This window comes from Ctenocephalides felis, unplaced genomic scaffold (assembly GCF_003426905.1).
Source record: "Ctenocephalides felis isolate EL2017-DRISC unplaced genomic scaffold, ASM342690v1 CF-g0.4_SCAFFOLD_01886, whole genome shotgun sequence".
Classification (NCBI taxonomy): Eukaryota; Metazoa; Arthropoda; class Insecta; order Siphonaptera; family Pulicidae; genus Ctenocephalides; species Ctenocephalides felis.
In genome coordinates this window covers 185,354,818-185,366,238 of record NW_020538040.1, presented here as the reverse complement: position 1 = coordinate 185,366,238, position 11,421 = coordinate 185,354,818, and the positions used below count along the sequence as shown (strand labels likewise).

General features: G+C 27.7%; 1 protein-coding gene across 1 annotated transcript; it reads left to right on the top strand.

The window, feature by feature from the left end:
* Positions 1-5,315: 5,315 nt before the first annotated feature.
* Positions 5,316-10,482, top strand: LOC113378849 (mothers against decapentaplegic homolog 3-like). The gene is made up of 8 exons (XM_026619469.1): positions 5,316-5,672; positions 5,946-6,045; positions 6,106-6,350; positions 7,122-7,300; positions 8,972-9,149; positions 9,218-9,423; positions 9,491-9,635; positions 9,705-10,482. Exons 1-8 carry the CDS (start codon positions 5,467-5,469, stop codon positions 9,826-9,828), a joined length of 1,383 nt encoding a protein of 460 aa, XP_026475254.1. The 5' UTR covers positions 5,316-5,466; the 3' UTR covers positions 9,829-10,482.
* The last annotated feature ends 939 nt before the right edge of the window (positions 10,483-11,421 follow it).

Here is an 11,421-nt window from a genome sequence, read left to right as displayed (position 1 = left end):
TTTAGTAGGTTAGAATCAGATTAATAAAAATTAAGATAAAAAGCATATTATTACATTGCTGTTATAGATACTTGCCTCAGATAACTTTTTAATGTCAATGGAGATTTATTATTTATTGTACTATTCCTTAAACTAGTTAGTTTATATTTATGAATATTGGTTTAAACTTCAAAATAATGAGCTTTATTACATATTTTATTGATATAAAAAGCATTGCATAACATTAACATTAGAATACATTTTACAATATATCAACTACATTATATATTGCCATATCTCTTTTATATTTATAACTTGTATAATCGTTTTTGTACTGGATGGGCATTTTTACTTAAACACAATTAAAGCATTCTAATTATTATTTTTTTTTTAATGCTGACTTATGACTTTTATATATCGAGTGGCAATATTTTAAAATTGACTTCAGTGTTTTTTTTACTATAAAATAGTTGAAGTTTAATTGACTGATGCGAGATCTGCCTAGGTTAAATATGTCTTAATGTTCATGTATTTGGTTACATCTGCAGAACAATATTAAATTACTTTTTCTTTAATTTCGACATATTGTGACTATTAACATGCTTTCACTTACATTGCTTTTTGTATAAAAGACCTAATACAATTTTAATATATATATATATATATATATATATATATATATATAAATTCTTGAAAGAGATAACATGAAGTAAAAAAGGAGGATTGTAAATGCTTTAACATACAATTCTATTTCATCATCAGCGGATATGAATATTATGAATAATAGTCAAAAAACGTTAGTTTGCAAAATGTAATTTGTATTTTAACAAATGTAAAACACAACACTGCCAGTAATAATTTTTAAAATCATTTTTGAAGAATACAGATCTGTATTTACAACATAGAAAATTTTATACCCATTGAAGATGACATAGAATTGCTTTTTTACTTGGTTTTTAAAAAATTTAATCATATAATTCAACTTCAAAATCAACTATTTATAATATACATATATATATATATATATATATATATATGTATATATATATATAATAAAAAACTGTTTTTTATTAATGTTATGCCCGATTACTAGACTCTGTTAATACATATGTCAACATCAAATTCAGAATTGTATATATATATATATATATATATATATATATATATTGTATGATTCTGAATTTGATGTTGACATATGTATTAACAAAGTCTAATAATCGGGCATAACATCAATAAAAAACATGAATTTCTTTCAAAAATTTATTTTAAATCAATACGTTTCGGCTATAATCCTAGCCTTCATTCAGTGGAAAAATTAGTTGATCTTACATTTACATCTTCAACCAGTCTACGAATAACACACTATCCATTTGTGATTTTTTCAAATCAGTATTTTGTGAAAATATTGTGTAATTTCAAGTTAATGTTTATAATATATAGTGTAGTGCATTACCATATCCTAATACCATGGATTATTAAAATTTTCCAATTTAACACTAAGATCAACTAATTTTTCCACTGAATGAAGGCTAGGATTATAGCCGAAACGTATGGATTTAAAATAAATTTTTGAAAGAAATTCATGTTTTTTATTGATGTTATGCCCGATTATTAGACTTTGTTAATATATATATATATATATATATATATATATATATATATAATTTTTTCATGCTTTGAGATTAATATTTACCATGATTTTATTCTTTGTATAGATATATTTAAGACTGATACAGATTATTTCAATGCAGTGTCCTTACAGTATTACTCGAGACAATTTCAGTATTTTCTTTTTATTTATTGTTAGTGATATTATTATTCTTTGGTTTTAGACTTTAAATTATATTTATTTTGTAACGATATGTTATATGTTGGATGAAAATTTTATTAACAATAGTACTAAGAGGTTATTTGTTAATTATATTATACCTCTTTTGCTTTTTGAATAATTTTGAAAACGCCTGGTACAAATTGATATTTTATCTAATTTGGCACTTTATGTATTTAATTTATTGTGAAGTAAATTTACCTGAATATCATCAGTGCCTAAATAATGCATGTGGTGCTACTTTTAAATTTGTTTTTAATGCATTTTCTGGCGTATAGATTTAAGTTGGAACTTCAAAACAATTTATTATAATTGATGTATTTAAAAAAAATTATATACTTTGAAGTTTTTATTTCAACTTCTTGTGGTTTTATAGGGTTTTAATAATCTTTGAATGAACAAAAATATATATGAAATTATAAGTATTCTTTCATAGTTCTATTTTATTATGTATCTACAGAAAAATTCAAGCATTAGCATTGATAAACGATTTCAATACCTTCTAGTAATAATTTTTTGTATAAATGACATTAAAAAAATTATAGTCCATATAAACTATATGCATTTCTAACAATAACAGTATTGTAGGAAAATGTTGAAGATAAAAATTAAACCCAACATTTTATTATAATATGCTTACAAGATATCCAGCAGTATATAATTGATAATTATATTCAAAGATTTCGCTATTTTATAGCATCTACCTTAATATTAGTCTAAATCACCTCAATGTATATATTTCGTATAAATAAGTAGATTAAAAAAATATTTGTAAAATTAATTCAATCTCTCTATCTCTTTAGAAAATAATATAATTTCTTGACGAAATGTATGGCTTTGTTCTACATTCGAAGAAGGTATATGTAATTTAAATAATTTAATCTCTTAATATAAGCGACGATTCTTAATTTAATTAAAATAATTTTTGTAAATGTACAATTTAAAATGTGTATATTAAAAAGTATATAAATCCATTATTTGTTCTTTATGAATATTTTTGTATAACAGTAACAGTGCTTTGAACTTGTAGATTTATACAAAAATAATCTACACTAAATTTGTGTGTAAGATATTGTGTGTGTATCATCTGAATTAAATAATAGTAATTATATTACTAAAATTATGAAATTTTGTTGAGATTTCTTTTTGAAGAACTCAATAAGTGTATGTTTGTTCATTTGCTAATTATTGTGAACTATAGAAATTTTAGTAATGATTAAGGTCTCTGCATACATAAACAAGTATAAATGGGTCTCTGTACATTTTTGCATATTTAGAAAAAATTGATGTATGTTTATATGTACGTGTTAGTATGTAAGTATGTAGCTGATACAAATTCTTGTCAATGATTTCGAGAGCGCAAGTCATTCGTATTGATGGAGAAAACATTCGATTCCTATTGATGGAGAAACGTGCTGATTAGTTTTTGGCAAAAAATGACAATTTAGCTTTTAAGAGAACGGATCGTCCGATTTGAATGATTCAAAAAACATTTTACTTGTATTTGCGGAATGAAAAATTGGTTACATTTTTGGAAAGGCGGGTCTGTTTCGGAGATCCAGAAAAAAATTTAAGAAAACCGTTTGGCGGTCCAAAATGAACATTATAGGCATATGCATATCAAATTATCAGATATTTTATGTAGATTTTAACAATAAGTACAAAATTTGTTTAAATTTCACTTATATAGTTCAAACAAATGCCCTCGAAATTCTCGACAGTGTGGTTTAACCGACTTCTATGGATTTCAAAAAAGTCTTTTTTTCCAAATTTTCAAAAAAAAAATCTATTTCAAATTTATCAAAAAATGTGTTTTTTAAAAATTTCTCAAAACTCTTTCAAAGTTTTCAAAAAAATTTAAATTACGGTTTGGAAGGTTTCAGCGTTTCAGCAATTTGCCTTAAGGCAGGATGTCAAGCCCCGACTTCTATGGGTTTCAAAATTTTCTGAAAAAAATTAATCAACATCAAATTTTACAAAAAAGTGGATTTTTTCAAAAATTCTCAAAAATCTTTCAAAAAGTTTTCAAAAAAAATTAAATTACGGCTGATGTCATGCTCCACTAATCGAAAATTTAGACAGTGTAGTTGTTCAACCGACTTCTATGGGTTTCAAAATTTTCAAAAAAGTTTTTTTTTTCAAAATTTTCAGAAAAAAATACTCATTTTAAAATTTTTCAAAAAAAGTGGATTTTTTAAGAAATTTTCAAAAAGCTTTCAAAGTTTTTCAGCCATTCATCCATGTTCCAACAATTTCCCTTAAGGCACGATGTCATGTGCACCACTAGTTTATTAACTTCCCGTAGGGTAAGTTATTGTAATGGGCCGAAAATCGGAATTGAAATTTTTTACATTTCTCGACGTTTTGAAGGTTTCTGAACATTTTGGCATACCTCAGAAAAAATGGATGTGTGTGTGTGTGTGTATGTATGTATGGATACAAATTTCCAGTCACGTTTCCGGGCGCACGGATCAACCGATTTGAATGGTTCAAAAAACATTCGATTCCTATCGATAGGGAAAAGAGCTGATTAGTTTTTGGCAAAGGCAGGTTCAGCCGTTTCGAGGATACGGAGCAAAGAGTGCAGAAAATAGAAATCGACTTTTTGAGAGGACGGAGTATCCGATTTGAATGATCTAAAAAACATTCAATTAGTAATGATTGGGAGAAGTGTTTATTAGATTTTGGCAAAGGCAGGCCCAGCCATTTCGAAGATACGGAGCTAAATATGTAAAAAATGGCAGTTTTTGAGAGAACTAAGCGTCCGATTTGAATGATTCAAAGAACTTTCTGCTTGTCTTAACAAAATAATTGATTCTGAAAAAAAAATTTTTGTATCAATTTTTTTTTTTTTTTTTAATTTTTTGTGTATCGAAAACAATTCAGATTTTATTTTCAATTCTGACTATAGTTCTAATTTACTTCAAACAAATAATTTCAACTTTGCAATTCAGTTTATATAATTCTTATAAATATAAGACAATGTTACAATATTTATAATAATCTATTTGAAAACATTCAGTATTTCTCGAACATTTCGTTACGGTACGGGAAGTTCCAGCAATTTGCCTTAAGGCACAATGCCACCCCACTAGTTTTTTTCAAATTCGAGATGACAGAAACATATCTCTCATCGACATTCTGAATGAAAGGAAGCATTGTATTGAGCAATTTTACCAATTTTACCCGTATGTGTTCCGCTTTATGCAAAAAAACAAATGAAGGTTACGCGATATAATTAAGGCTTGTCGGTAATTAATGCACATGTCATTATATATTGATTTTGGATTAATTTAATTTGAATTGTATTAATTCAAATGATTCGAGATATAGTTATGAAGTTGTCAAGTAATTATCGTGAGTTATTCACATCATATTATGATATGTTTATCTCGTATCTCGCGTTCTCTATTGCCATTAATGTTTAATATGCACAACGCATGTGCGGCCAGCGGCTTTGCGTCTGTGTGACATGCCACTAACATTTGGTCATTGTTTGAGACGCAGTATCTTTTACACTATTTTGGCAATACTGAGAGTCTAGCGAAATGCAAATGTCATGTTTAGTTTGTTTTAATTTGCTATATAATTGTTTTAATTGATCGGTCGCTTTCGAAAATCATAATATTGCGTTACAAAATCTTATCGTCCGTGTTGGTATGTTACCTTTTAGACATTCAGTAGTTAAACGTTTGCTCGGTTGGAAAAAAAGTTCAGAAAGCAACACTTCTTTTGCCGAAGACAAATGGTCGGAAAAGGCTGTCAAGAGTTTGGTGAAGAAATTAAAAAAGACCGGCTTTTTGGAAGAGCTTGAAAAAGCCTTATCCACACAAAGTCCAAACACGAAATGCATTACTATTCCCAGGTACGTTCATTTTATGTGATATACCTGCTTGCTATCTTATGAGGTATCTGTTTTTAAGTAATGATATATCATTGTTATTTCTAGTGAAGCGCATAAGGCTCAAATAGCTCATACGTTTTAAAATTAAGTAACTCAAAATCAAAAACTTATCCAAATGTGAGCATATATTAGCTTATAATTATTGACATACAGTCTTACCATTTTCTTGAAAAAAAAAAAGTGTTTTTACATAGTATTCATTACTTTCAATTATGATATTATCTTGTTTTTTAGAATACGTCCTATAAACGGAGATTCTGGAGGAATAGCAACACATCGCAAAGGGCTACCACATGTTGTGTATTGCCGTTTGTGGCGATGGCCTGATCTTCAAGTTAGTTCAAACTTTCGTAAAATAACATATAGAAACCATTCTAATTATATACATTTTCAGAGCCAGCATGAATTAAAACCATTGGAACACTGTGAATTTGCATATCATTCAAGAAAGGATGATGAAATTTGTATAAATCCTTATCATTATATCAAAATAGAAAACCCAGCACTGCCTGCTATATTAGTTCCACGCCATTCACTTACCTCAGAAGAATCTGCTAGTCTAAAATTAATATCTCCTTACTCGCTCGATGAGCAAAGTAATACTGTACCAGAAAACATGCATTATTCTACTGCATTAGGGTAAGTAATAATTGAAATGTGAATCTTTAGACTTTGATATAATGATAATTGTTTTTTATATTCTGTTCAAATATATAACACTTAAATTACTGGCAATTATTCTGTAATTAAAATTAAGAGTTACTATAGAACTCATAGAGAATATACACCTAAGTCTAAGAAAAAGCTGTGTAAAAAAAACGTGTAAAAAAAGACATTGATCTTATACAAAAATGGGTGATTTGTTCCTAATCTCTAAAACCTATTAAAATTGGTGAAAAACAAGAATTTTTAAGAACAAGAATTTATGTTTATTTTATTAAATCAAATATATAATGCTTATTTTCACAAGCATAGTAATTAATGATAAAAAAGATATGCACTCTAATCTTAAAAGTAATATAAATTAAATACTAGATACTATCGATGGTTTCAGACTTTTTTATTTCATAAATACTTTTTGTGATATGAACATACTTCGCAAATATTAAATTTGACAAAAAAAATTTAAGTACATAAAATTTCAAATCGTGCTAAATGGAATAAAATCGTGTAAAAAAAATTAAAAATATTCAATTTTCAAACCGTGTTATATCAAAACCATGTACAAAAAGACCGTGTAAAAACAGACTTAGCTGTAATTACCAGTTTCATTATACTAAATATGTTAAGCTTTTGTCGTTATTTAGTAATCTAGTGTTATAATGTTACTGTTTTAATTGATCATAGCCAAAATAATTTAGAAATTCTATTAGTTAACTTTCATAAAATTTACCTAATTTTATATGATAGGCTTCATATGCAGCAAGGTTGTATGGCTAGTAATACTTACATAGAAGCAACATTAACACAACAAATTCCCTGCAACGCTACTATAATGGAATCTGGACCAGTTGTGGCTAGCACAGAATCACCGCCTCCAGGATATATATCTGAAGACGGAGATCCTATGGACATAAATGATAACCTTAGTAAGTCTTTAGTACACCTAAGTCTATTTTTACACGGTAGATTGGTTCCAGAAGAAGCCGTGTAAAAAATGTGTAAAAAAGACATTGATCTTATTCAAAAATGGGTGATTTGTTCCTAATCTCTAAAACCTATTAAAATTAGTGAAAAACAAGAATTTTTAAGAAAAAGAATTCATGTTTATTATTAAATCAAATATATAATGCTTATTTTCACAAACATAGTAATTAATGATAAAAAAGATATGCACTCTAATCTTAAAAGTAATATAATTAAATGTATGGCAAGTTCAGGAACTAAAAACTATGTTGTGAACGAAAAGAAGGTTATTCAATTTTTAAGGTAACAAATAAATAAATAGAATGATTGTAATCTAAATACAAAGAATCTCAAAGTCCTATGATTGCTCTGACCATAAATTTTTAATTGTATGCACATAAAGGGAATTCCCCTAAATTAGTGCATTTCACATTTGCAGTGCACAGTAAAATTGTTTTTACGCGCTAAAGGGGAATTCACTTAAGGGGGGCGATACATGTACAAGAAAAAAAAAATCGATTTTTTTTTTTCATAAATCGTTACAATAACATCTCAAAAATATGCCTGTAAATATTCAAAACAAATTATCATTATTTATACAATAAAAACTCATTTAAGTGCCACGCCTCAACTCGACGCTTGACTGCTATTTTTACTCTTATCTGTTTCTATGTGTCAAAACTTTAAACGCGTTTTTCTCAAAACGACATTTTTGAAATTTGCGGGCGGGATAACTCAAAAAGTTCTCAACCGATTCCAATGAAATTTTGCACATATCTACTTTACAGTAATAGCTTCTAGTTAAACCTCAAACATTCCAAAAAATTTTCAAAAATTAACCCTTTTACCAAAAAAAAACATTGAAAAAAAGGTGAAAAATCGAACTTTTTTTCTGAGGTGTGCCAATTTACGATTTTGTGACTTTTTTAATTTTTTTTTGGTTTAACTAGAAGATATATGTTTTATGAACACGTACAAACTAATTTTTTTTGATTTCAAATCACCGTACGAAAAGTGAGAACGCCCGCAAATTGATGGCGTTTTCCGAGAGGGTCTTGGCAGATTTATTTTTACGGCAGCCATTTTTAAAAAAAATTAAAAAAATTTTGTTTTGTGTATTTTAATATATAATAAATAACCCTAAAAAAGTTCAAAAGATTCAGTCATTCCTTCCCAGTTTAAAAAGTCTTCAAAAAATGGTAAAAATTAAGGCGATTACATGTATCGCCCCCCTTAATCTTTAAGCTAGTGTTCGCAAACTATCGATACTATCGATGGTTTCAGACTTTTTTTTTCATAAATACTTTTTTGTGATATGAACATACTTCGCAAAAATTAAATTTGATAAAAAAAATTAAGTACATAAAATTTCAAATCGTGCTAAATGAAATAAAATAGTGTAAAAAAATTAAAAATATTCAATTTTCAAACTGTGTTATATCAAAACCGTGTACAAAAAGACCGTGTAAAAACAGACTTAGGTGTACTTAATAGATGACCAAAACCGTGATCTTTATTCAATAAATATATTTAATCTTGTTATAATACAATGAAGTCTTGCAAAGACTAACTAAAGAGTAATTTCCATAGAACTCAACTATCATTTATCCTCTGGACTATTTATTTTCCATTAGATCAGTCTCGTCTAAGCCCAAGTCCCTTGCAAGATGCACAACCTGTGATGTATTACGAGCCTGCATTTTGGTGTTCCATAAGTTACTATGAATTAAATATTAGAGTCGGGGAAACTTTCCATGCTAGTCAACCATCCATTACTGTTGATGGATTTACAGATCCCAGTAATTCAGAACGGTATATTATATTACTACTTAAATGTGTACACTTATTTGCACATAAGCCAATATTTATTTGTTTGTCAGCTTTTGTCTTGGCCTGCTTTCAAATGTCAACCGTAACGAAGTTGTGGAACAAACTCGACGCCATATTGGTAAAGGTGTTCGGCTTTATTATATAGGTGGGGAAGTATTTGCTGAGTGTTTGAGTGATTCAAGTATATTTGTCCAGAGTCCTAATTGTAATCAAAGGTATGGCTGGCACCCTGCAACAGTTTGTAAAATACCGCCAGGTAAACATTTGATGATAATAAATTATATAAATGGTCTAATATTGATTTGAATGCACACATTTTTAAGGTTGCAATTTAAAAATATTTAACAATCAAGAGTTTGCTGCATTATTATCTCAATCTGTTTCCCAAGGATTTGAAGCAGTGTACCATTTAACTAGAATGTGTACTATCAGAATGTCCTTTGTAAAGGGTTGGGGTGCTGAGTATAGGTATCTTGAATTCAGGATTTAATATGTCCAATTATTATTACTACATTTCTAATATGTCACCTTTATTAGGCGGCAAACTGTTACTTCTACCCCATGCTGGATAGAGTTGCATTTAAATGGACCTCTTCAATGGTTAGATCGTGTGTTGACGCAGATGGGCTCTCCAAGATTACCTTGCAGTTCTGTTTCTTAAATTAGTAGAAACAATACTTATTTAAGTAATGCTAGATATTCATGTTCAGGTATAGTTTATAGTTGATATACTAGTAATATCTATTGGAGGTTGGATTCAAATTCACTTATTTCATGTGATGTTGTTTTACACTTTTGGCTCATCGATACTTAAACAACCTTACATTGATTGCTTTGAGGAAGTTTTAATCTTTTGACAAAAAAAAATTGATTTATTTTTATCAAGTCATATATGTGTTATATTTAATGGGAAGTACAGCTCTAAGGCAGGTCCATCAGCTGTGTTAAACTCCTACATGATTCTGGGAAGAATGACCAGAGAGATTTCCTATTGCCATTTCACACTGCAGTGCCAGAACCGAGTTTATCATGCAGTAGTGATATCAGATTTTACTTGAAAATATAGATCAAAAATGTTTGAAGATAGCCGATTTTGAGCACTACGGTATGAAGTGGCAATGGGAAATTTTCCTCGGCATTCTTTCCTGAATCGAGTTGATTTATCTGATGAACCTTCCCTAGAGTAGTACTACCCATTACATGAAGCACATATGTGTGCATGTATTACTTTTGTTTTAATTATTTTCTTTTACATTTGAGTTGGTTTTTATAAAGTTACCATATATGTGGTATTGAGTAATATATTTTATCTGTGAAGACGAATGTTTTTTTGTGATTTTTAATGTAAAATTAATGTTATTTAAATCATAATATTTAAGCATCTATACTGAATTTAATTTCTTAGCAGTCTTGAAATATTACTAAAAGACTGCTGAAAGTCTATCACTTTTGATCTTGTCAATCAAGTTTCGATATTACTGTAGCAACAGGAACATGTCTTTATCGAATTATTTCTTTATAGAAGTTTTTACATGTAATTCTTCAATCTAAAGTGAATTTTTATGCAAAACGATACAAATTTTGTCAAAATTTGTCTTTTTTTTAAGAGATTATATTTGGAAAATCAATTTATCATATAATGAGAAATAATTGTTATTTATTTTTATAACATTTTTGGAATCAATATTTTACTACTGATAAAAAAAAAATATATATATATAGTTATTTTTGTTATTTTTTAAATTAGGATTTAGGAAATTTTCAAATCATCCAAATTATTTGAAACTTGAAACTCGCACGCATCCTCAATAATTAGTATTGATTTAATATTAGTATCTTTATATATAATTTATATCATAATAGATTATTAAGAAAATTTTACTTGATTTGAAATAAAATATGTAAACGCAATTATAGTTCATGTTGCACATGGTTAATAACATAATATATATGCATGTATGTACGTATGTATATATGTTAGCCATAAATAAGGCAGATACATTATTTGTAACAAAGATATGTTAGAAGGTTCTAAATAAATGATAAAATCATTAATTGAACAAAAATTACACATTAGTTTTCTTAAAACATTTTTACAATGATATTTATTTTACAGATCTTCAATAAATATTGGCAAAGGCTTTGAATTTAGAATTCATAGTCTTAGCTTAGTAATATATACTAAACTTTTTTATTTGCATATATTATTTACAAAATTTTTATAGTACATTGAATTAAAACTAATACAAATATC